Source organism: Ranitomeya imitator, chromosome 2 (genome assembly GCF_032444005.1).
Source record: "Ranitomeya imitator isolate aRanImi1 chromosome 2, aRanImi1.pri, whole genome shotgun sequence".
NCBI classification, from domain to species: Eukaryota; Metazoa; Chordata; class Amphibia; order Anura; family Dendrobatidae; genus Ranitomeya; species Ranitomeya imitator.
Window position 1 is genome coordinate 182,120,382 of NC_091283.1, and position 27,550 is coordinate 182,147,931.

Genomic DNA, 27,550 nt, shown 5'->3' on the forward strand with positions numbered 1-27,550 from the left:
TCAGAATTGTAAAAATTGGCTCGGTCATTAAGTACCAAATTGGCTTTGTCACTAAGGGGTTAAATATATATTTTTAGATAAAGAATAAAAGTACTAGCAGGCATTGTAAAGTCAGTAAGGCAATTATCAAACCACCAGACAGCTTTAAAAAAAAAAAAAAAAAAAAAAAAAAAAAGCAGCACTCCATAAGGCCGGCTTCACACTTGCGAGTTTTACGGACGTAAGAGCGCAGAAACTACGTCCGTAAAACTCCCAAAAAATACGGCACAATTATTCTCTATACCCCTGCTCCTATCTGCCGTATTTTACTGATCAGTATTATACGGCTTTCTACGGCCGTACAAAATCGCAGCATGCTGCGTTTGTCACCGTACTGCGCAAGAAATACGCCAATGAAAGTCTATGGAAGCGTGAAAAATACGGATTTCACACGGACAAGCAGTGTGACTTGCGAGAAATACGCAGCGCTGTTAGAGAGAAAAGCCGGTAATTCAGTGCGGTGTACAGTAAAATCACACTGACAGCTTACAGTCCAATAGGTAGAATAAATGTGTACACATAGAATAGGTATATATATATATATATGTCAGTGAGACACATATATGTATATATATTACTATTTATTCCAGCGCTATACAGCTTGAAAGCCGGTAATTCAATTACCGGCTTTTTCTTTCTCCTTCTTAAAACCCGACATGATTTGAGACATGGTTTACATACAGTAAACCATGTCTTCTCTCCATTTTTTTTGCAGATTCCACACTACTAATGTTAGTAGTGTGTATCTGCAAAATTTGGCCGTTCTAGCGCTTAAAATAAAGGGTTAAATGGCGGAAAAAATTGGCGTGGGCTCCCGCGCAATTTTCTCCGCCAGAGTAGTAAAGCCAGTGACTGAGGGCAGATATTAATAGCCTGGAGAGGGTCCATGGATATTGGCCCCCCCTGGCTAAAAATATCTGCCCCCAGCCACCCCAGAAAAGGCACATCTGGAAGATGCGCCTATTCTGGCACTTGGCCACTCTCTTCCCATTCCCGTGTAGCGGTGGGATATGGGGTAATGAAGGGTTAATGCCACCTTGCTATTGTATGGTGACATTAAGCCTAATTAATAATGGAGAGGCGTCAATTATGACACCTATCCATTATTAATCCAATTGAATGAAAGGGTTAAATAAAACACAAACACATTATTTAAAATTGTTTTAATGAAATAAAAACAATGGTTGTTGGAGTATTTTATTCTACGTCCAATCCAATCACTGAAGACCCTCGTTCTGTGAAAGAAAAAACATAATAAACCACCAATATACTTACCCTCCGCAGATCTGTAACGTCCAACGATGTAAATCCTTCTGAAGGGGTTAAAACATTTTGCAGCAAGGAGCTTTGCTAATGCAGGCTGCTCCTCGCTGCAAAACCCCGGGGAATGAGTCTAAATATAGATCAATGAGCTATATTTAGCTTCATTTGCGGTGAGGCGCCCTCTGCTGGCTGTTTATAGATCGTGGGAACTTGCCTAGAAAGCCTGGGAGCTTTCTAGGAAATTCTGCACCAAATCTGCATCGTGTGCACACAGCCTAAGGGTATGTGCACACGTCAGGATTTCTTGCAGAAATTTTCCTGACAAATACCGGACATTTCTGCCAGAAATCCGCATGCGTTTTTACCACGTCTACCACGCGTTTTTGGTGCGTTTTTAATGCGTTTTTTCCCAAATGCATAGAATAGCGGGAAAAACGCAGAAAATCCGCAAAATTAATGAAAATGCTGCTTTTTTACCACATGTGCACAAAACATGCAGAATGCATTCTAAATGATAGGATTCATAAGTTTTTAATGAGTTTTTATAGCGTTTTTACCGCAAAAAAAAAAAAAAAAAGCGAAAAAAACCTGAACGTGTGCACATAGCCTTACATTGCAACATTACCACAAATCGATTTCAATATATCTGCTTGCTGGGTTGCACTTGTTGTTTTCCATAGGTAAAAAAGGTTTGCTTCCACATTCCATATCTGATACTGCTGAAAAAAGATGAAGGTCTATAGAGTTCAACTTCTAATGCTACATGGCTTGTACTATTGACAGGGGCCTATATGTGATTCCTTAGGATACGTGCACATGGAGGAGGTACACGGCAGATTTTGAGGACGGAAAGCTTTCTGTGGCCACCTACCATCAGGATTCACTAAGGAGCCCGTGTGCCACAGTTTTTTTTAGTCTAATGTTTAGCTGAACAGTTTTGGCCTTAATTACATCTCCAGAAGTGTAAACTTAATACATACTCTTCAGTGCGGCATCAACACAGCGGTCCTCTAAAGAAGCGCATAAATAAATTATCTGCTATATAATTGTCTAACGGTCCCTTCCGTTTGTCTGTCTTTCTGTCACAGATATTCATTGGTCGCGGCCTCTGTCTGTCATGGTATCCAAGTTGCTGATTGGTCGTGGCAAAACGCCCATGACCATTGCCACGACCAATCAGCGATGGGCGCAGTCCGACGGCAACATGACCGCTCATTCCTCCCCGCACTCAGTGCCCGCTCCGTACTCCCCTCCAGTCATCCCTCACACAGGATTAATGCCAGCGTTACCGGAGCGCGGTGTAACGCACTCCGGTTAGGCTACGTTCACATTAGCGTTGCGCGCCGGTGCGTCGGCGACGCAACGCACGACGCACAAAAACGCGCGCAAAACCGCTGCGTTTTGCGACGCGTGCGTCGTTTTTTGACGAAAATCGGACGCACGAAAAATGCAACTTGTTGCATTTTCTTGCGTCCGACGCACGTGTCGAAAAACGCACCCAAAAAAATGCACGCGTCCCCTATGTTAAACATAGGGACGCGTCGCTGCTGCGTCGTCGACGCAACAGCGACGCACATTAGCGGAACGCTAATGTGAACGTAGCCTTACGCAGCTATTAACCCTGTGTGACCAACTTTTTTACAATTGATGCTGCGTATGCATCATCAATAGTAAAACAATCTAATGTTAAAAATAATAATAAAAAATAAAACGTTATACTCACCCTCCGCCGTCGCGTCCTCTCCTCGGCACTGCAAGCGGCAGCTTTCGCTTCCATAGATGCTATGGGAGAAGGACCTTCCATGACGTCACGGTCATGTGACCGCGACGTCATCACAGGTCCTGCGCTCATACCAATCCCGGGACCGGAAGCTGACGGGTGCACCACACACAAGCGCCGGAACTACAACGGGCTCTTAGGAACGTGAGTATTTGTTTTTTATTTTTTAACCTGTTACATACGTGGCTGGGCAATATACTACGTGTCTGTGCTGTACACTACGTGGCTCTGTGCTGTATACTACGTGACTGGGCAATATACTACGTGGCTCTGTGCAGTATACTACGTGACTGGGCAATATACTATGTCGCTGGGCAATATACTATGTCGCTGGGCAATATACTATGTCGCTGGGCAATATACTCTGTCGCTGGGCAATATACTCTGTCGCTGGGCAATATACTCTGTCGCTGGGCAATATACTCTGTCGCTGGGCAATATACTCTGTCGCTGGGCAATATACTCTGTCGCTGGGCAATATACTCTGTCGCTGGGCAATATACTATGTCGCTGGGCAATATACTACGTGGACATGCATATTCTAGAATACCCGATGCGTTAGAATTGGGCCACCATCTAGTGACTTTATAATTACGATGGGCGTTCAATAAAGATTTCCCCTGACCCACTTCCTGTGGACTGAGAGCAATGAAACTTGGCACAGTTATTATTCCTTCTCTACATAGGTGCCACCTAGGGACACGCACTTCTCCCATCTCTTTAACCCCTTCCCGACCTTTGACGCCACGTAGGCGTCATGAAAGTCGGTGCCAATCCGACCCATGACGCCTATGCGGCGTCATGGAAAGATCGCGTCCCTGCAGATCGGGTGAAAGGGTTAACTCCCATTTCACCCGATCTGCAGGGACAGGGGGAGTGGTAGTTTAGCCCAGGGGGGGTGGCTTCACCCCCTCGTGGCTACGATCGCTCTGATTGGCTGTTGAAAGTGAAACTGCCAATCAGAGCGATTTGTAATATTTCACCCATTATAACGGGTGAAATATTACAATCCAGCCATGGCCGATGCTGAAATATCATCGGCCATGGCTGGAAATACTAGTGTGCCCCCACCCCACCCCTCCGATCGCCCCCCCCAGCCCTCCGATCTGGCCGGTACACTGCTCCGGCTCCCCTCCGTCCAGTGCTCCGCTCCCCCCCGTGCTCTTGTCCGCTCCCCCCGTGCTCCAATCACCCCCCCGTGCTCCAATCACCCCCCCCGCACTCCGATCCACCCCCCCCGGTGCTCCGTTCCACCCCCCCGTGCTCCATTCCAGCCCCCCCGTGCTCCGTTCCACGCCCCCCGTGCTCCGTTCCACCCCTCCCGCACTCCGATTCCCCCCCCGTGCTCCGATCCCCCCCCCCCCCCCCGTGGTTCCCCCCCACCCCATCATACTTACCGATCCAGCCGGGGTCCCGTCCGTCTTCTCCCTGGGCGCCGCCATCTTCCAAAATGGCGGGCGCATGCGCAGTGCGCCCGCCGAATCTGCCGGCCGGCAGATTCGTTCCAAAGTGCATTTTGATCACTGAGATAGATTATATCTCAGTGATCAAAATAAAAAAAATAATAAATGACCCCCCCTTTGTCACCCCCATAGGTAGGGACAATAAAAAAATAAAGAAATTTTTTTTTCCACCAATGTTAGAATAGGGTTAGGGGTAGGGTTAGGGTTAGGGGTAGGGTTAGGGGTAGGGTTAGGGGTAGGGCTAGGGCTAGGGTTAGGGTTAGGGTTAGGGCTAGGGGTAGGGGTAGGGTTAGGGTTAGGGCTAGGGTTAGGGTTTCGGTATGTGCACACGTATTCTGGTCCTCTGCGGATTTTTCCGCTGCGGATTTGATAAATCCGCAGTGCTAAACCGCTGCGGATTTATGGCGGATTTACCGCGGTTTTTCTGCGCATTTCACTGCGGTTTTACAACTGCGATTTTCTATTTGAGCAGTTGTAAAACCGCTGCGGAATCCGCACAAAGAAGTGACATGCTGCGGAATGTAAACCGCTGCGTTTCCGTGCAGTTTTTCCGCAGCATGGGCACAGCGATTTTTGTTTCCCGTAGGTTTACATTGAACTGTAAACTCATGGGAAACTGCTGCGGATCCGCAGCGTTTTCCGCAGCGTGTGCACATACCTTTAGAATTAGGCTATGTGCACACGGTGCGGATTTGGCTGCGGATTCGCAGCAGTGTTTCATCAGGTTTACAGTACCATGTAAACATATGGAAACCAAATCCGCTGTGCCCATGGTGCAGAAAATACCACGCGGAAACGCTGCGTTGTATTTTCCGCAGCATGTCAATTCTTTGTGCGGATTCCGCAGCGTTTTACACCTGTTCCTCAATAGGAATCCGCAGGTGAAATCCGCACAAAAAACACTGGAAATCCGCGGAAAATCCGCAGGTAAAACGCAGTGCCTTTTACCCGCGGATTTTTCAAAAATGGTGCGAAAATATCTCACACGAATCCGCAACGTGGGCACATAGCCTTAGGGTTAGGGTTGGAATTAGGGTTGTGATTAGGGTTGTGTTTAGGGTTATGGCTACAGTTGGGATTAGGGTTAGGGGTGTGTTGGGGTTAGTGTTGGAGGTAGAATTGAGGGGTTACCACTGTTTAGGCACATCAGGGGTCTCCAAACGCAACATGGCGCCAACATTGATTCCAGCCAATCTCGTATTCAAAAAGTCAAATGGTGCTCCCTCACTTCCGAGCCCTGACGTGTGCCCAAACAGTGGTTTACCCCCACATATGGGGTACCAGCATACTCAGGACAAACTGCGCAACAATTACTGGGGTCCAATTTCTCCTGTTACCCTTGTGAATAAAAAAAAATGCTTGCTAAAACATAATTTTTGAGGAAAGAAAAATGATTTTTTATTTTCACGGCTCTGCGTTGTAAACGTCTGTGAAGCACTTGGGGGTTCAAAGTGCTCACCACATATCTAGATAAGTTCCTTGGGGGTCTAATTTCTAAAATGGGGTCACTTGTGGGGGTTTCTACTGTTTAGGCACACCAGGGGCTCTGCAAACGCAACGTGACACCCGCAGACCATTCCATCAAAGTCTGCATTTCAAAAGTCACTACTTCCCTTCTGAGCCCCGACGTGTGCCCAAACAGTGGTTTACCCCCACTCATGGGGTATCAGCGTACTCAGGAGAAACTGGACAACAACTTTTGGGGTCCAATTTCTCCTGTAACCCTTGGGAAAATAACAAATTCTGGGCTAAATAATTATTTTTGAGGAAAGAAAACGTATTTATTATTTTCACGGCTCTGCATTATAAACTTCTATGAAGCGCTTGGGGGTTCAAAGTGCTCACCACACATCTAGATAAGTTCCTTTCGGGGTCTAGTTTCCAAAATGGGGTCACTTGTGGGGGGTTTCTACTGTTTAGGCACATCAGGGGCTCTGCAAACGCAACGTGATGCCCGCAGAGCATTCCATCAAAGTCTGCATTTCAAAACGTCACTACTTCAATTCCAAGCCCCGGCATGTGCCCAAACAGTAGTTTACCCCCACATATGGGGTATCACCATACTCAGGAGAAACTGGACAACAAATATTGGGGTCAAATTTCTCCTGTTACCCTTGGGAAAATTAAAAAATTCTGGGCTAAATAATTATTTTTGAGGAAAGAAAACGTATTTATTATTTTCACGGCTCTGCATTATAAACTTCTATGAAGCGCTTGGGGGTTCAAAGTGCTCACCACACATCTAGATAAGTTCCTTTCGGGGTCTAGTTTCCAAAATGCGGTCACTTGTGGGGGGTTTCTACTGGTAAGCCACATCAGGGGCTCTGCAAACGCAACGTGATGCCCACAGAGCATTCCATCAAAGTCTGCATTTCAAAACGTCACTACTTCACTTCCGAGCCCCGGCATGTGCCCAAACAGTGATTTACCCCCACATATGGGGTATCAGCGTACTCAGGAGAAACTGGACAACAACTTTTGGGGTCAAATTTCTCCTGTTACCCTTGGGAAAATAAAAAATTGCAGGCTAAAAGATCATTTTTGAGAAAATAATTTTTTTTTTTTTTCATGGCTCTGCGTTATAAACTTCTGTGAAGCACTTGGGGGTTCAAAGTCCTCACCACACATCTAGATTAGTTCCTTTGGGGGTCTAGTTTCCAAAATGGTGTCATTTCTGGGGGATCTCCAATGTTTAGGCACACAGGGGCTCTCCAAACGTGACATGGTGTCCGCTAATGATTGGAGCTAATTTTCCATTTAAAAAGCCAAATAGCGTGCCATCCCTTCCGAGCCCTGCCGTGCGCCCAAACAGTGGTTTACCCCCACATATTGGGTATCTGCGTACTCAGGACAAACAGGACAACAATATTTGGGGTCCAATTTCTCCTATTATCCTTGGCAAAATAGGAAATTCCAGGCTAAAAAATCATTTTTGAGGAAAGAAAAATTATTTTTTATTTTCATGGCTCTGCGTTATAAACTTCTGTGAAGCACCTGGGGGTTTAAAGTGCTCAATATGCATCTAGATAAGTTCCTTGGGGGGTCTAGTTTCCAAAATGGGGTCACTTGTGTGGGAGCTCCAATGTTTAGGCACACAGGGGCTCTCCAAACGCGACATGGTGTCCGCTAACAATTGGAGCTAATTTTCCATTCAAAAAGTCAAATGGCGCGCCTTCCCTTCCGAGCCCTGCCGAGTGCCCAAACAGTGGTTTACCCCCACATATGAGGTATCGACGTACTCGGGAGAAATTGCCCAACAAATTTTATGATCCATTTTACCCTACTGCCCATGTGAAAATGAAAAAATTGAGGCGAAAAGAATTTTTTTGTGAAAAAAAAAGTACTTTTTCATTTTTACAGATCAATTTGTGAAGCACCTGAGGGTTTAAAGTGCTCACTAGGCATCTAAATAAGTTCCTTGGGGGGTCTAGTTTCCAAAATGGGGTCACTTGTGGGGGAGCGCCAATGTTTAGGCACACAGGAGCTCTCCAAACGCGACATGGTGTCCGCTAACGATGGAAATAATTTTTCATTCAAAAAGTCAAATGGCGCTCCTTCCCTTCCGAGCCTTACCATGTGCCCAAACAGTGGTTTACCCCCACATGTGAGGTATTGGTGTACTCAGGAGAAATTGCCCAACACATTTTAGGATCCATTTTATCCTGTTGCCCATGTGAAAATGAAAAAATTGAGGCTAAAAGAATTTTTTTGTGAAAAAAAAGTACTTTTTCATTTTTACGGATTAATTTGTGAAGCACCTGGGGGTTCAAAGTGCTCACTATGCATCTAGATAAGTTCCTTGGGGCGTCTAGTTTCCAAAATGGGGTCACTTGTGGGGGAGCTCCAATTTTTAGGCACACGGGGGCTCTCCAAACGTGACATGGTGTCCGCTAAAGAGTGGAGCCAATTTTTGATTCAAAAAGTCAAATGGCGCTCCTTCCCTTCCAAGCCCTGCCGTGCGCCCAAACAGTGGTTTACCCCCACATATGAGGTATCAGCGTACTCAGGACAAATTGGACAACAACTTTCGTGGTTCAGTTTCTCCTTTTACCATTGGGAAAATAAAAAAATTGTTGCTAAAAGATAATTTTTGTGACTAAAAAATTAAATGTTCATTTTTTCCTTCCATGTTGCTTCTGCTGCTGTGAAGCACCTGAAGGGTTAATAAACTTCTTGAATGTGGTTTTGAGTACCTTGAGGGGTGCAGTTTTTAGAATGGTGTCACTTTTGGGTATTTTCAGCCATATAGACCCCTCAAACTGACTTCAAATGTGAGGTGGTCCCTAAAAAAAATGGTTTTGTAAATTTCGTTGTAAAAATGACAAATCGCTGGTCAAATTTTAACCCTTATAACTTCCTAACAAAAAAAAATTTTGTTTCCAAAATTGTGCTGATGTAAAGTAAACATGTGGGAAATGTTATTTATTAACTATTTTGTGTCACATATCTCTCTGGTTTAACAGAATAAAAATTCAAAATGTGAAAATTGCGAAATTTTCAAAATTTTCGCCAAATTTCCGTTTTTATCACAAATAAACGCAGAATTTATTGACCTAAATTTACCACTAACATGAAGCCCAATATGTCACGAAAAAACAATCTCAGAACCGCTAGGATCCGTTGAAGCGTTCCTGAGTTACCTCATAAAGGGACACTGGTCAGAATTTCAATAAACGGCAAGGTCTTTAAGGTCAAAATAGGCTGGGTCATGAAGGGGTTAAGTAAACTGTAAACACTTCGCTTGTAGAAGTTGACAGGTTGCTCCAAAAGCCACTGTGTGACTTAAGGTACCGTCACATTTAGCGACGCTGCAGCGATCTAGACAACGATGCCGATCGCTGCAGCGTCGCTGTTTGGTCGCTGGAGAGCTGTCACACAGACAGCTCTTCAGCGACCAACGATGCCGAAGTCCCCGGGTAACCAGGGTAAGCATCGGGTTACTAAGCGCAGGGCCGCGCTTGGTAACCCGATGTTTACCCTGGTTACCATTGTAAATGTTAAAAAAACAAACAGTACATACTTACATTCCGATGTCTGGTGACGTCCCTCGCCTTCAGCTTCCCGCACTGACTGAGCGCCGTCCGTAAAGCACAGCGGTGACGTCACCGCTGTGCTCTGCTTTATGGCGGCCGGCGCTCAGTCAGTGCGGGAAGCTGAAAGCGAGGGACGTCACCAGACACCGGAATGTAAGTATGTAGTGTTTGTTTTTTTTTACATTTACAATGGTAACCAGGGTAAACATTGGGTTACTAAGCGCGGCCCTGCGCATAGTAACCCGATATTTACCCTGGTTACCAGTGAAGACATCGCTGAATCGGCGTCACACACACCGATTCAGCGATGTCTGCGGGAGATCCAGCGACGAAATAAAGTCCTGGACTTTCCCCAGCGACCAACGATCTCCCAGCAGGGGCCTGATCGTTGGTCGCTGTCACACATAACGATTTTGTTAACGATATCGTTGCTACGTCACAAAAAGCAACGATATCGTTATGTGTGACGGTACCTTTAGGAAATCAGAGTCTCATCATCTGGCAAATGCTTGCCCTTCAAAAATAACTTAATTGTTGGAAAGGGGTGGAAGTCCGATGGTATGAGGTCGGGTGAATAAGGGGATGCGGTAGAATTTCTAAGCCACAGGCACATGCTTCCATTTGGGCAACATGTGAGTTGTGAACTGGCGCATTGTCTTGCAAAAGGCGGACGGACAGCTTTGGTGAGCATGTCACGTCTCTTGGTTTTGATTGCCTCCTGCAATTTCCGCAGCAGTGAAGAATAGTATGCAGTGATCATGGTATCCTTTGCATCAATACTACTCCTTGCTGGTCCCAAAATACCGTGAGCAATGACCTTGCCTGCTGAGGGTTGGGCACGTGCCTTCTTTGGAGGCAGTGAGTCATGTTGCTTCCATTGCATCGACTGGACTTTATTCTCAGGATCATAGTGATGGACCCAGCTTTCATCCTGTGTGATCAGTTTGTTGAAAAAGTTACCAAAGCACATCATCAATAGAGCCTGGGAGCATTCGATTCGATCTTGCTTCTGGAAATGTGCGAGCAGCCGGAGAACCCAGCGAGCGGGTACCTTAAGCATGTCCAAATGGTCTTGGATGATTTTTTTCCACGGACCCCACACTAATCTTGACATTTTAGGCTAGGTGGTGAATGGTTGCGCAGCGATTTTTTTTTTTTTTTTCTCCCCCAAAATGGCGACCTCCACTTGCTGGATGGTGTGTTCATCAATAGCAGAGTGGGGTCACACCGGAATTGGAGCTGTTTGCACTGAAGTCCGACCACCTTTGCATTGACAATGCCAGTTCTTGACTACATCACATGATGGGGAAATCACCGCCATAAACCTCTTTCATCTCATCGAACGTCTCCTTTCGTGTGCGACCTTTCAAGTAAAGGAACTCGATGACTGCTCTGTATTCCACTGGGTCCATTATCTCACACCACTTCAGCACCTGTAAAATCAAGACAGTTATCAGTTCTGAATTGCAAATTGGCACGTAACCTATAGAGACTTATATCATTACACATGTGCAGTTTCAGCGTCCTGTGATCAATAGAAGTGGGTCAAGGGAAATCTTTAATGAACGCTCCTCATATGTGCAGCGCACGAATCCAGAACTAAAAATGTGTCCGACTACTGTGGTAATAAAGGTTATTCATTAGCCTGCTCTCTGCGTTTTATGGCCTTTCCCTGCTTCCTCATTCAGTAGATCAGAAAGATTTTATGATAATGTTACCCGTGTCGGGATTGTGGGGGGGCAGGCGCACTGGGTGTGAGTGCAGATTTTTATTTTTATTGCCAGCCTGGGGGGATTGTTTGTTATTGAGACTGTCACATTGAGTACTGAAACCAGTAACCTTACCTAATGGGCACATTAGTATGAAGCTTGTTGATTATCCCAAACTTTATTATACCCTCACTAATTGAATTTGTCAAGTTGCTGTCACCAGTTCTGTGTTTTGTTTTTTTTATTTTTTACTTTGTTATGAAGTAATTAATTGGGATAATACAAATGCTATGCTTTGAACTAAAAGGCTATTCCAAAATCAAGTCATCCCCTATTAATAGGATAGGAATTAACTTATTGTTCACTGGGGAGGGTCAATGACTGAACATACTGCATCTCCACTCATTTCATTGCCTATGTGACTGCCAGAAATGGCGGAGCACTGTGCTCTGCCTTCTCCTGCAGTCCCATAGACAAAGGAAAGAGTGGAGGTCAGGCACGCACACTTCCAGGGCTGTGGTGTCCGTGTCCATTCGGAGTCTGAGATGGAGCCGATATAAAATGGCCAGATTCCTAAAATATATAATAAATTGTGTTCAGTAGTAAACTGCAGGATGTGCTGTAAATGTTTTCATAAGAATTTAGGAAAGTTATAAAATGTCCTATAAATGTCTGTTCTATTCCTGATCTAAGGATCTCGGCTTTTAGTTGTGATGAATCTGTGCTGCACTTTATGTACCTGCTCAGGACTGAGGCAGTGCTGTGGAGTCGGAGTTGGAAGTCGGAGTAAGTGATTTGGCTTACCGACTCCTCAATTTCCCTGACTCCCAACTCCACAGCACTGCCTCAGTCCTGAGCAGGTACATAAAGTGCAGCACCGATTCATCTCAACTAAAAGCCAAGATCCTTAGATCAGGAAAAGAACAGACATTTATAGAACATTTTATAACTTTCCCAAATTCTTCTGATAGCATTTAGAGCACTGAGCCCAATTTATTATATATTTTAGGAATCTGAGTCGGTGGTCTGGCTAAGCCTGCTTTCACACATCAGTTTTTTTGCCATCAGTCACAATCTGTAGTATTTTGAAGAAAAAAACCAGATCCGTCGCAGATTGAAAAACTGATGCGATGGATCCCTTTTTTCGACGGATCCAACTAGGGAGGGCTGGCTAAAGGATTCTAAAAAAAGCGGAATCCGTCGCCGGATTCCGTCATTTGGCGGATCCGGCGCCCATAGGCTTCCATTCTAACAAACAACGGACGGCGACGTCGCTGTCCGTTTTTTTTTTTTTTTTTTTTACGGAGGCAAAAAACTTAACTTTGTCCGTTGTCTCCGGCTGCTTGACAATTTTCGACGGATGAAACGTGAGGCCATCCGACGCGAATAGAAGTATATGAGAAAAAAACTGATCTGGCGGCATCAGACGCTGGATCTGGTTTTTTTTTTGTTTTTTTTTTCCCTTCAAGATTTTGATGGATTGCGACTGATGGCAAAAAACTGATGTGTGAAAGCAGCCTTACCAACTCCACAGTCCTTGCACACACAGTATCTGCTACATTGAAGGCAGGGCTGCAGAACATGGTCCATAGGATCCTTGGCCCTTTTTTTTTTTTTGGGGGGGGGGGGGGGGGGGGGGATAATTGGGGATGGCTTGCTGATCGATTACCACTGGGTCCTTCCCCAATCTAAGGAAGAGTAGAAAGTTTTTGGGAGCAAGTCTTTTATTTTGTAGTGTATTTTACCCTCTCTCAATTACAGTGGGTGAAATATACAGTTGAAAATCCATTGCGGAAAGTAACATATTGCAAATTTTAAGACCCACATGGCAGGAAAGTTTTCATTTTATATTGCCATTGGCAAACATACAAAATCACTGTACAGGTGCAAACTGAATAAAATGGAAAAATTATTAATATTTATACCTGGTAAACAGCCGGGTTCTCAATGACCCAGTGCCTTCCTTCTCCCTCTCAGTACAACTTAAGAAAGTGTGAAGATGGTGAATTACTTCACTGCCTGCTGCTCCTTAGAGGAGATTACGAAAACCCCTTCACCCCCTCCATGTACATAACTTCAGCCAATCGTGCAGATATCATCAGGTTCAATCCACAGTTTAATTTATATGGGTCCCTCAGCAGATCATTGTCAGAGGAGATAAGGATCCAGCATGTCAAATTTCACATATCCTATTCAAATTCAGATGTGCTTTATTAAGCGGGACCAAAATACAGTTAGTGTTGCCAAAGCAAGAAAAACTAGTGTGACCAGGTAGGGAATCAGGGGTTCTGGGGAGGGGATGTTGAGGTGCACAGTTTGGGCAGTAATAGTCCATTCGCTGGTCTTGCTTTCCTCTTGGCTTATGACATGTGGTAACATATAGGGCGGCGATCTCCACCGTTGATCCTCTTTCCCCAGTCAGAGATAAGCCACTGGTGGTGCTCTCCTAGAGGTCACAGGAGTGCTCGGCTGAGCGAGTGCTCTAGTGCAGGGGTCCCCAACTCCAGTCCTCAAGGCCCACCAACATGTCATGTTTTCAGGATTTCCTTAGTCTTGCCCAGGTAATAATTGCATCACCTGTGCAATGCAGAGGAAATCCTGAAAACATGACCTGTTGGTGGGCCTTGAGGACTGGAGTTGGGGACCCCTGCTCTAGTGTATGGTAGAGACGCCCGACAGACATCTAAAGTATAGCGGGAGAGTGGTGCTGAAAGCTGGGCTCTCTCGTAGTGTTTGTCACTTTCCTGAGGTGTGATTTCTAAGAAGCCATTTCCTAAAAGTTGCATGCCCTTTCTGTGCATCATTAGAAATTAATTGCAAATGGTTTGTTTGCTTATTGTTAATGGCTTCTTGGTTTCTGCAAGCCTTTTACAATAGACTTCTTAGCAGTCGCATCTCGTGCTACCCGCGCTCCTAATGCTGCCCTTAAACATAGTGTCTGCACAGTCTGTAGAACAGATTTCAGACTATTGCTCCCTCCTGTCCTCTAGGATGTAGCCACAATTGTGATGTTTTTTGCTGCTACCATATTTACAGAAAAAGCCACTGCTTTGCCTCAGACCTGATAAAAAGCTCATTTACAAACTGTCCTTTAGGTCATCACATTCTTTGGCTTTGCATGCTGCAGATCCGACAGGTAGATCCTGTAGTAAATATCTCAGATATCTGAAAAAATCGTTGTAGAAATTCACCGGCATTTCACATATTTCTTAGATTTTTGTTTGTTTGCTTTCTTACAGTTTAGCTTCACAACCAGATTCAGGAATGTGCCGACCTATGAGAACCGATACCATATGTTTGGAGGGTTATGTCCATTGGCCTTAATTGAATAAGAAAAAAAAAAAAAAAACCAAGAAAAAAAATGAATGAATAGGAAATCATGTATTTTAGACACTCTCATGAATATTTTTCCCCTCTTAAAAGAAATAGCAAAAATTATCTATGGTGTTTTTTTTATGCAAACATAATGTCCTATGGCCTCAAAGGGGTTGGTTTTTAAAAAATGTATCACTTTTCTATAAGAAAAATGAGATGTGTATGATAAGTAAGATCCCAATAACTTCTGGTTATGTCTAGGAATTTGATACAGGGGCCATGGACACAAATTATTCCTGCTGATACAGATACTACAACTAACCCGGACAAAGTCACCCGGGCGAAATGGTCTTTCAGTCCTCTCCATTGTATTAGCTGTTGCTTGCACTGTTGGAGGGATGACCTACAGATTAAGAGCCTGTAAAGTAATAGGATCACACTTAAAGAATATGTAAAACAGAGCGCGGGGAGGGTGGATGGAGACATTTTTCAGCTGTGATGTAAGAGCCAGATTTTCTACAATACTGAGAAATGTACTTTTACAAGGAAGACTATGTGGGTCAGAATAGTGATGTGGTAAGCAAGAAGGAATGTGAGTGATGTCTCCAAGGATCGGGGCCGAAGTCGTGCATAGATAGTGAGAATGGGGAAATAAGTCTGTGCCGATGTATTATCCTCTTCTACACAAGCACAGTGGGCAAGGACCAGAGATGACTGAGACTGATCCCATACATTACATCCTCCTTATGTTCCCTATGGAGATGGGATACTGAAAATGTTCAACTACACTTTGATTCTTTTTTTTTTGCTGCACGTTAAGTCCATTTGGTTATATAAAAAAAAGTGTGTGTATATATATATAATATTTTTTTTTTCCCTGTTTTGGGAGAGATGATGCCTTTAAAACTTTCATAGTCAGTTGTCACTTGGATCTCCGTTCTAGGAATACTTGCTGAAAAAGTGAGAGCAGTCTATGGGTTTTGGGTTGACCTCTGGTTTTTGGACATATATCGCCAGCACAGCCAGGCCCAGTCTGGTCACAAGACAGCAAATTTTCTGCTCCTGCTGATAAAACGGGGAACAGTCGTTCATATGGTGTATTCAGTAATTGTAGCCTAATCCAATCTTTCCGTACTGGGATTTATGAGTTTGCGTTTGGTTTATTTTTTGCTGGTCCACAGTTTCAGTTTAATTAAAATAAAGTTGCCAAGCTTCTCTGTGAATTACTGCTGACTTATACAGTGTTTCTCCTAATTAGGTTCTCGCACCCCTACAGTGGGTGCAATGAGAACATTAAAGAAGCTTTTTATTTTTCTTTAAATTGGTGTCATCATTTTGTGTCAGAAAATATTGTGATACTGTCTCAATTATTTTTTTTCTACTAGATCACATCTTGCTATTAATGAATTGAAGCATTTTTCTTCACATTCAAAGACTGAAAAGCCTTCCTGCTCATGTTCTGTTCTTAGGACAAGAGTTTCGAGTCCACCAGAGTAAGGGCTCGCTCATACTAGCTTATAGCATGGTTGGGTGCTATCCGATGTTTTCTCGTATAGCGCTCAGCCCAATATTATACTATGGGGTAGTGCGGATCTGTTCTTTTATTCTCATGAAGATTCGCAGCAACATTATCGAAGGCATCTGAATCTGATCACTCGCACCCATACAAGTCTAGTGGGTGCATGTGAAACGATGGACTGCACTCGAATGTCACCTCTGAGGCAATTCTCATGAGAGAGAATCTGATGACACTAAGGTAACACACCGATCAACCTCTGAGAGAGTTTGATCCAAGTGACATTAGCATAATCTGCCCGATTTGTTATGACACAGCTGTCGGGTGACCCGGGACCAGGGGCTCCTTCCCTGTCCCTAACACTAGGCAAAAACCCATTAACTACTTATGGACCCGCCCTTAGACTATAAGTGTCTGGGCAGCCTGTGTTCTACTCTTCAGTGACATTCTAAAACATCACTATTTAGTAGAATGGCTGTATGTAATCGTGCGGGAGCTCCTCATATAGAAGGCAGGGACAGTTTATACCGTCTCTGCCTTCCCAATTGTTCTATTTATAGCACTGAATAATGCTATAGCGCTGTGTGGATAGTAATAGAAAGCGCTAATGGTGTTTCCTCCTTCTGATCCAGCGGTCAGTTCCAGCTCCCTTCCTGTACAAAACATGTGTACAGGAAGGGAGCTGGAACTGCTGAGACCCAGGAGACACAATCAGCTCTGCTGTACAGCCAAGGGGGCAAAAAAATAGTATAAAAATTCTGCCCTATATATCACAATAAAGATGCCAAAAAATTATAGGAATATCCAAACAAAAAACCCTTTTTTACAGCTCATTAAATCCCCCCCAGAAAATGTGCCAGGTAAGGAAGGTGGGGATGGGAGGGGGGACAGTTTTAGCCTAGCTAATAGTAATGAGCGAGTATGCTCGTTACTCAAGTTTTCTTGAGCATGGTCGGGTAGGCTCCAACTATTTGGGCAGGCTCAGAGATTTTGTTTTTGTTTTTGTCGCCGTAGCTGCATGATTTGCGGCTGCTAGACAACCTGAACACATGATTCCTACACAAACACATGCAGTACATGTCCCAAACAGAGTACTAAAAATGTGATTTTTAGTAAACAATTATACAAAACATGACAAACCAATAACATTAAAACAGCTAATCATAGATAAGGTGCATATGGAGCTTCTGTGTAACTATTGTGGGCACACAACCACTGAAACTAAACCAGCTGGGCAGGCCGACATCAAAGGGTTAGTGTGGGTCCATGAAGCCCCGACGTGTGTTTCGTGTGGGCTTCCACGGGGGGCTGACTGAACACATGCAGGGATTGCCTGTTTGTTAGGAAATCCCCACATGTATTCATTCAGCCTATCTAGCAGCAGCAAATCATGCAGCTACGGCTACAAAAACTAAATGTCTGAGCACGCCCAAATACTTGGACACCACCTGAGCGTGTTTGGGAAAACTCGAGTTATGAGCATACTCGCTCATCACTACTAGTTAATAAATAATGTTACAATCTTGAGTAATATAGTAATATAAGATCCTATACGGTTACGTTTTTAGTTGTACCAATACTCTTTAAAACCGAAAAAGATAAAGTAAATGCGTCGCTCATAATAACTGGATTCCGGCTCAGTCTTATCACCTGCGGGGACATTTTTTTCATGTACCCTACTTTTCAATACTCTCTCCTCATTTAAAGTATATCAGGCCATGCTCTGTATGTTCTACATTTAACCGTTTCAGTATCGATCACCGATCTGATTACTTTCTGTCCCTCTCCGGCCGCCTTCCTTCTAGTCCTCAGACTTCGTGCTTCTCTGAGCTCTTTTCTGAACGCTGCACGTTTTCTTCCCTGACGAGTCGCTCTTTTTCATCAATGTTTTCTCTTGTTTTTCATATCCTATAACAAACTGAATCTTCCCACTAATCATTCATTTTGGAATTGCCAAGACAAGATGTTTGTTGTTCATGCTTGGTCAGGATCACAACATTGCCGGGGCCTTTACCTCAATAAGCCTGTCAGTTTTCTCCTCCAAAATCCAGCAACATACAATTGCATCCATCCTTGTCTAGTGGAATTTGGTCTTTTCCACTGTTTCCATTTTTTTATTTATTTATTTTTTGTAAAAACAATCGTGTGTGTGAAAATTGCGCTCTAGCTGCTTTCCTATTGACATGAGCTGGACTGATATTGGGATGCCAGGCGCCAACGCACCTAAATTGGGGATCATTCTCTGGTCACATGCACTGGTCTGACTGGCTTCGGAATGCCATGATCATTTTTCTAACCCCCGCTATATTGCATTGTAAGGGTCATTCCATATCAAGTGATCCAAATATGAATATTTTTTTACCTTACGTCTTTTTTTTGTTTTTGTGAAGTACAACTTTAGTTAATTACAAATTAAAAGTTTAGAATTTTTTTCTTCATCAGTTAATTATTTTACAGATTTTTAAACTTTTGAAAGTGCGGATTTTGGCCTGGTATGGCTTTACATTTTTTATCATATCTTGGGCTAGAATTAGATAAAGAGGTGGGAGAGGCATCATTTTTCTCAGAACGGTACCAGCTTTCATTTGATATGTCACAAGGCTATGTTTCTTGATATTTTGTTTTGGAGAAATCAAATTCAAAATTTTGATGCGCAATTGTGAAAAAAACGTATGTTTTAAAATTGTGAAAACATGCATGTGTGTTACTTGTGTTCTTGTTTATATTTGTACAGGGATTCAACTTGGGACCTGTCAAACTTGTATTTTTTTTTTAAGCCTTGCATCATCTGATTTTATGTTCTTGTGAGTTTCTTCCCTTTTTCTTTTCAAATTACAACTTATTGAATTCAACATTTATATGTAACAATAGAGAAAGACAAAAAACAAATACTGAAGTGCCAGAATAAATCCATCTTAATCATCATAACACAACTTGCTCAGCATTTTCAACCTGAATTCATTGAACAAGCCAAAAGAAAAAAGTTCATCATGTCCTCAAGTGTGATTTTCCAAATACAATCTCATCCTAGTTATATGTTAAAAACAAGATTAAAAGAACCAATATTTTTACCACCCATTTATACATGTAACAATGTTTTTTCTATTATATCACTAAACATGTCATTTATGAAGTGTTTAAGAGGACTAGTACAGTAGTTAAATCCTCGTTTTATAAAATATGAACTAATCAATTAATGGTAGGTTTTTACACTGGCCTGTTATCATCAATGTGTCCCTTCTAGTGGGTGAAATGTCATCTTGACCATAAGCGCTTACTAGCAATGGCCGTTTCCTTCTGTGTCAGTATGTGCGGCCGGTCATGGTGCTCGGCTCCACCTGAGTCAGTATCTGATTTTTGTAACTTTTACAATGTCTGATTTTCTTGGATACACAAAGGATGGCTCTGGACCAGAAGCTGCAGAAAAGTCCTTTCCACTTCTTCATTTTCACAATCTTTGGAGAGTACAGTAGCCGCCACCAGCGCCAATCATATTCACAGGTCACATCACCAGTAATGTCATCCATTGCCAATCTTGTGCCGCCTTCTACCACGTCATGGATGTCACTCTCTTTGCTGAATGAAAAAACCCTTGGTTTTATTTCTGTTTCACTACATGGGATGACAGGTCCAGTATTGCTGTGTCCCCTTTCTGCTTCCTGTAACCGATGTTTTCACAAACTCTCCTCCTCTTCGTAGTCCTGGTTTGTACGATACATGCACTGGATGTTAAGAATATTTTTCTCCCTCCATTTGAGGAGTTTCCTGGGTGTGAAGAGTAGGTCTTAATATGGCCTCTGGAGGCCCGAGCTGCCGGCCGGTCATCTGCTCTGCAGTCATTGTCTACCCCTGGTCATTCTCAGCCCTAACAAAGCTTTCTCCTCTGCCCTCTCCTGCTTCTAAGCTGTAAAATAATAAAATAATACAGTAATATCTAAAAATCATGGATTATTTGGTAAATATAGACCCCACACTGTTAGACCACAGGCTGAACAGATCTGAATGCGAGATTTTCGAATTGACACTGTAATAGTTTTATTTTTTAAAATATGATCCCAGCTTGTATTTTGGTACAGATGTGGATAGGAGCATAGCAGTGTGCAGTTTTTGAAATTTTTAAATTAAACGTTTTTTTTCTGAAATGCGTTTTAAAGTTTTGCGCTTGCGTTCGCATAGGTAAAATATTATCAAAGATACTCTTGTGACATATCTGGTGAAAGCCTGTACAGTTCTGAGTAGAGTAGTGTTTATTTTGTTTCTCTATCTTTTTTCTAGCCTGAGTTATGGCGAGAAATGTAAAGGCAGGCAACACCGAAATTCGCACTTTTTCCGAACGTTGAAAATCAATTAACCCCTTTACTCCCAAGGGTGGTTTGCACGTTAATGACCGGGCCAATTTTTACAATTCTGACCACTGTCCCTTTGTATGGTTATAACTCTGGAACGCTTCAACGGATCCCAGTGATTCTGACATTGTTTTCTCGTGACATATTTTACTTCATGACAATGGTAAAAATTCTTTGATAGTACCTGCGTTTATTTGTGAAAAAAACGGAAATTTGGCGAAAATTATGAAAATTTCGCAATTTTCCAACTTTGAATTTTTATGCAATTAAATCACAGAGATATGTCACACAAAATACTTAATAAATAACATTTCCCACATGTCTACTTTACATCAGCACAATTTTGGAACCAAAATTTTTTTTTGTTAGGGAGTTATAAGGGTTAAAAGTTGACCAGCAATTTCTCATTTCTACAACACCATTTTTTTTTTAGGGACCACATCTCATTTGAAGTCATTTTGAGGGGTCTATATGATAGAAAATACCCAAGTGTGACACCATTCTAAAAACTACACCTCTCAAGGTGCTCAAAACCATATTCAAGAAGTTTATTAACCCTTCTGGTGCTTCACAGGAATTTTTTGAATGTTTAAATAAAAATGAACATTTAACTTTTTTTCACAAAAAATTTAATTCAGCTCCAATTTGTTTAATTTTCCCAAGGGTAAGAGAAGAAATTGGACCCCAAAAGTTGTTGTACAATTTGTCCTGAGTACGCTGATACCCCATATGTGGGGGTAAACCACTGTTTGGGCGGATGGGAGAGCTCGGAAGGGAAGGAGCGCCGTTTGACTTTTCAATGCAAAATTGACAGGAATTGAGATGGGACGCCATGTTGCGTCTGGAGAGCCACTGATGTGCCTAAACATTGAAATTCCCCACAAGTGACACCATTTTGGAAAGTAGACCCCCTAAGGAACTTATCTACATGTGTGGTGAGCACTTTGACCCACCAAGGGCTTCACAGAAGTTTATAATGGAGAGCCGTAAAAATAAAACAAAAATTTTTTCCCACAAAAATTATTTTTTAGCCCACAGTTTTGTATTTTCCTGAGGGTAAGAGGAGAAATTTGACCCCAAAAGTTGTTGTCCAATTTGTCCTGAGTACGCTTATACCCCATATGTTGGGGGGAACCACCGTTTGGGCGCATGGGAGGGCTCGGAAGGGAAGGAGTGCCATTTGGAATGCAGACTTAGATGGAATGGTCTGCAGGCGTCACATTGCGTTTGCAGAACCCCTAATGTACCTAAACAGTAGAAATCCCCCACAAGTGACCCCATATTGGAAACTAGACCCCCATGGAACTTATCTAGATGTGTTGTGAGAGCTTTGAACCCCCAAGTGTTTCACTACAGTTTGTAACGCAGAGCTGTGAAAATTGAAAAAAAAAATCTTTCCCCCCAAAATTATTTTTTAGCCCCCAGTTTTGTATTTTCCTGAGGGTAAGAGGAGAAATTTGACCCCAAAAGTTGTTGTCCAATTTGTCATGAGTACGCTTATACCCCATATGTTGGGGGGAACCACCGTTTGGGCGCATGGGAGGGCTCGGAAGGGAAGAAGTGCCATTTGGAATGCAGACTTAGATGGAATGGTCTGCAGGCGTCACATTGCGTTTGCAGAACCCCTAATGTACCTAAACAGTAGAAATCCCCCACAAGTGACCCCATATTGGAAACTAGACCCCCATGGAACTTATCTAGATGTGTTGTGAGAACTTTGAACCCCCAAGTGTTTCACTACAGTTTAGAACGCAGAGCCGTGAAAATAAAAAATCTTTTTTTTTTCCCACAAAAATTATTTTTTAGCCCCCAGTTTTGTATTTTCCCAAGGGTAACAGGAGAAATTGGACCCCAAAAGTTGTTGTCCAATTTGTCCTGAGTACGCTGATACCCCATATGTTGGGGTAAACCCCTGTTAGGGCACACGGGAGAGCTCGGAAGGGAAGAAGCACTGTTTTACTTTTTCAACGCAGAATTGGCTGGAATTGAGATCGGACGCCATGTCGCGTTTGGAGAGCCACTGATGTGCCTAAACAGTGGAAACCCCCCAATTATAACTGAAACCCTAATCCAAACACACCCCTAACCCTAATCCCAACAGTAACCCTAACCACACCTCTAACCCTGACACACACCTAACCCTAATCCCAACCCTATTCCCAACTGTAAATGTAACTTTAGCCCCATCCCTAACTGTAGCCTTAACCCTAGCCCCAACCCTAACTTTAGCCCCAACCCAAACTGTAGCCCTAACCCTAGCCCTAACCATAGCCCTAACCCTAACTTTAGCCCCAACCCTAACTGTAGCCCTAGCCCTAACCCTAGCCCTAACCCTAGCCCTAACCCTAGCCCTAACCCTAGCCCTAACCCTAGCCCTAGCCCTAACCCTAGCCCTAACCCTAGCCCTAACCCTAGCCCTAACCCTAGCCCTAACCCTAGCCCTAGCCCTAGCCCTAGCCCTAATGGAAAAATGGAAATAAATACATTTTTTTAATTTTTCCCTAACTAAGGGGGTGATGAAGGGGGGTTTGATTTACTTTTATAGCGGGTTTTTTAGCGGATTTTTATGATTGGCAGCCGTCACACACTGAAAGACGCTTTTTATTGCAAAAAATATTTTTTGCGTTACCACATTTTGAGAGCTATAATTTTTCCATATTTTGGTTCACATAGTCATGTGAGGTCTTGTTTTTTGCGGGACGAGTTGACGTTTTTATTGGTAACATTTTCGGGCACTTTACATTTTTTGATCGCTTTTTATTCTGATTTTTGCGAGGCAGAATGACCAAAAACCAGCTATTCATGAATTTCTTTTGGGGGAGGCGTTTATACCGTTCCGCGTTTGGTAAAATTGATGAAGCAGTTTTATTCTTCGGGTCAGTACGATTACAGCGACACCTCATTTATATCATTTTTTTATGTTTTGGCGCTTTTATACGATAAAAACTATTTTATAGAAAAAATAATTATTTTTGCATCGCTTTATTCTCAGGACTATAACTTTTTTATTTTTTTGCTGATGATGCTGTATGGCGGCTCGTTTTTTGCGGGACAAGATGACGCTTTCAGCGGTACCATGGTTATTTATATCTGTCTTTTTGATCGCGTGTTATTCCACTTTTTGTTCGGCGGTATGATAATAAAGCGTTGTTTTTTGCCTCGTTTTTTTTTTTTTTTTTTTTTTCTTACGGTGTTTACTGAAGGGGTTAACTAGTGGGCCAGTTTTATAGGTCAGGCCGTTACGGACGCGGCGATACTAAATATGTGTACTTTTTTTTTTTTTTTATTTAGATAAAGAAATGTATTTAGGGGAATAATAATTTTTTTTTTTTTCATTATTTAGGAATATTTTTTGTAATTTTTTTTTACACATTTTGAAATTTTTTTTTTTTACTTTTTTACATTGTCCCAGGGGGGGACATCACAGATCAGTGATCTGACAGTGTGCACAGCACTCTGTCAGATCACTGATCTGACATGCAGCGCTGTAGCCTTCACAGTGCCTGCTCTGAGCAGGCTCTGTGAAGCCACCTCCCTCCCTGCAGGACCCGGATCCGCGGCCATCTTGGATCCGGGGCTGGAGGAAGCAGGGAGGGAGGTGAGACCCTCGCAGCAACGCGATCACATCGCGTTGCTGCGGGGGGCTCAGGGAAGCCCGCAGGGAGCCCCCTCCCTGCGGGAAGCTTCCCTATACCGCCGGCACATCGCGATCATCTTTGATCGCGGTGTGCCAGGGGTTAATGTGCCGGGGGCCGTCCGTGACCGCTCCTGGCACATAGTGCCGGATGTCAGCTGCGATAAACAGCTGACACCCGGCCGCGATCGGCGGCGCTCCCCCCGTGAGCCCTGCCGATCGCGCTGGACGTACTATCCCGTCCGTGGTCATGGGGGCCCACCCCACCTCGACGGGATAGTACGTCCCATGTCAGAAAGGGGTTAAAAAAAAAAAATCTAGAAATTTTTTTTCCTTCACAATTTGCATTCTCTGACACACTATTACCAAATAACAAAATCTCAAAAGAATTAAAAATATAGTGGTAAAAATCATTGGTTCACTTGACATGGAATGACCCGTAAGTGGGAAGACTGTTAAACCTAAAAGCTGACTTTAGGCGGGTTTTGCATGACTTTTGGCGTTAAATTATCACCTATTTGTATTCCTATAGTAAAGCACCCTGTTTAGACCGGTCAGTAGCACTTTCAATGTGCTCGGATTGAGCGGTCTGTCATTTTTCTCATCGGCACAATGTCTACACAGGATGTTGTGCTGCCAAGAATGATGGTTTTTAAGGTCTCTTAAAAATGATTTCACCCTCTGAAAAAAACGTTTTGCTCATTTGTCGGGTGGTGGCGTTCTTAGCAATGCTCATTTGCTGTAATTGGTCAGTATAAATGATTCCTTGAATCCTGCCAATTTTGTCATGATGCGATGTAATCTGGTATAATCTCTTTGCGTTTAAGAGCTTCTTACACTGGGTGATAATTTGCTGAAACGTTCATTCCTGACCATTGCCCAGTGTAAACCTGTCTTACAAGGAACAATAACTCCTTCCTTTTTGTCATTGATTGCACCTTTTAAGATGACCTAAAAATTATGGTTCTTTGCCAGCACATCCTCTCTTGAGAATGTGCTACAAGCAATTATGTAAACTGTGCGAGAGGGTAAATTCAGAACCAGGGAACTCCTTGTGCTCTGCGCACCACGCGAGGCCTAAACGGCCTGGAAAAGATACAGGATAGATGAACCAGACCTTCTCCTGCAGCAATGATTCACTGCAATGCATGGGCCGAATGTACTCGTCTCAGATTATCTCTAGGACTCAAATTTTTATGGGTCGCTTCACTCCACAATCCAAATGTTACAGTAAAGATTTATCTGACAGATATGGGTCGATGCTGACACTTGAGCAGAGCGCTGTGCGACAGGAATATTGTGTAGCGTGATGATACAAATGTGGCTGAATCAGATAATACCAAGTTGTTATTCCTGCACTAACTGATATGTCCATCCTATGACTGACCTAGCATACTGGGAGTTGTGGTCCCACAACAAATCTGTAAAGTCAAAAGGTTACTGAGCTCAACTAGAAAAAATAAAACGCAGACGCAGTTTTCATGAGCTTTTACATTAGAGAATATTGTTTTTGTTTTTTTGCCTTTTTAGGACCGAAAACTAACCAAAGCAGAGCAGCAACGATTCAAAGAAGAAGCTGAGATGTTAAAGGGGCTGCAGCATCCGAACATCGTGCGTTTTTACGATTCCTGGGAATCTTCACTGAAGGGAAAGAAATGCATTGTCCTAGTGACAGAACTGATGACGTCTGGCACTTTAAAAACGTAAATATACACTTCACCGTCCACAGATGTTTCCATGATGATGTTTTATAGAGTTTGACATGCCGTCTACAGCTGATATGCAGAGGTGTGATTGTGCTCCTGCGTCACCACCAAGCTTCTCTACAGATGGCAGCAGCTTTCTGCTCATTTAAAGACACCTGAATGCTCAGCCATTCGGAGTCTGAAGAGAACTGTCAGCTAAATGAAAGTTCATCTGGCTATTGGCTGGCATGTGTGGCCAGATTTAGCATAGCCTTAAGGTACCGTCACATTTAACGACGCTGCAGCGATCTAAACAACAATCCCGATCGCTGCAGCGTCGCTGTGTGGTCGCTGGAGAGCTGTCACACAGACAGCTCTCCAGCGATCAACTATGCGAAGTCCCCTGGTAACCAGGGTAAACATCAGGTTACTAAGCGCAGGGCCGCGCTTAGTAACCAGATGTTTACCCTGGTTACCAGTGCTAATGTAAAAAAAAAAAAAAAAAAAAAACACTACATACTTACATTCCGGTGTCTGTCCCCCGTCGTTGTGCTTTCCTGCACTGACTGTGAGCGCCGGCTGGCCGTAAAGCACAGCGGTGACGTCACCGCTGTAATCTGCTTTACGGCTGGCCGGCGCTGACAGTGCAGGGAAGCAGAACGCCGAAGGACGCGACAGACACCGGAATGTAAGTATGTAGTGTTTGTTATTTTTTTTACATTTACACTGGTAACCAGGGTAAACATCGGGTTACTAAGCGCGGCCCTGCACTTAGTAACCCGATGTTTACCCTGGTTACCAGTGAAGACATCGCTGAATCGGCGTCACACACGCCGATTCAGCGATGTCTGCGGGAGAGCCAGCGACGAAATAAAGTACTGGACTTTCTGCTCCGACTAACGATGTCACAGCAGGATCCAGATCGCTGCTGCGTGTCAAACACAACGATATCGCTATCCAGGACGCTGCAACGTCACGGATCGCTAGCGATATCGTTGTGAAGTTGGTCAGTGTGAAGGTACCTTTAGTGTTATATCGACTACGGCTATGTTCATATGTTGGGTTTTTGAGACTTTTGTAGGACAAATTTTCAGCTGCGATTTACAGTACCATCAAAGTCTGAGATTTCAGAAATCTCATGCCCACACCTTTGTTTTTTTTTTCTTGACTGTTTTGTCACAGAGCTTGTTTTTTGCCAAATGCAGCATGTCACTTCTTTCAGGATTTTTTTTGTGTTTTTCACCCATGGAAAGCAATTGGTAGTGCAAAAATGCAGGTACCAAGTTTTGCTGCGTTTTTGGGGCCTAAACCTAATTAAGTTCAATGAGATTTTTTTTTTAAGCACTAAACTTTCTCAGCATGCACAACAGACAAATGTATCCTAACAAAAACTCAGCAAAACCTAAACAAAAAACACACCAAAAAGCTAAGCAAAACCTTCTTTGGCTATGTTCACACTTTGCGTTTTCACTGCGTTTTTTTCCCCCCTTAAATGCCAAGTTTAACCCCTTTCCGACATCGGGCATAATAGTACACCGATGTCTGACTCCCTCTCTCCCTTTGATGTTGGCTCCGCACCGGCACTGAGCCCACATCTTTTCCGGCACATGTCAGCTGTTTTGAACAGCTGACATGTGCCTCTAACAGCTGATGGTTGAATCGCGATCCGCCAGCCACTGCTAACTAGTTAAATGCCGCTGTCAATCTCTGACAGCCTCATTTAACTGAGGAAATCCCACCCATCGGTGACCCCATCACGTGATCGCG

The 27,550-nt window shown here is 43.4% G+C and overlaps 1 protein-coding gene across 2 annotated transcripts in view; it reads left to right on the plus strand.

Moving 5' to 3' along the window:
* The window catches only part of WNK3 (WNK lysine deficient protein kinase 3), a 132,391-nt gene that overhangs the window by 26,630 nt on the left and 78,211 nt on the right, over nucleotides 1-27,550 (plus strand). For both annotated transcript variants that reach the window (XM_069748200.1, XM_069748201.1), the window contains exon 3: nucleotides 25,629-25,801. In XM_069748200.1, the coding sequence (XP_069604301.1) occupies nucleotides 25,629-25,801 (173 nt within the window). The remainder of the gene's footprint in view (nucleotides 1-25,628; nucleotides 25,802-27,550) is intronic.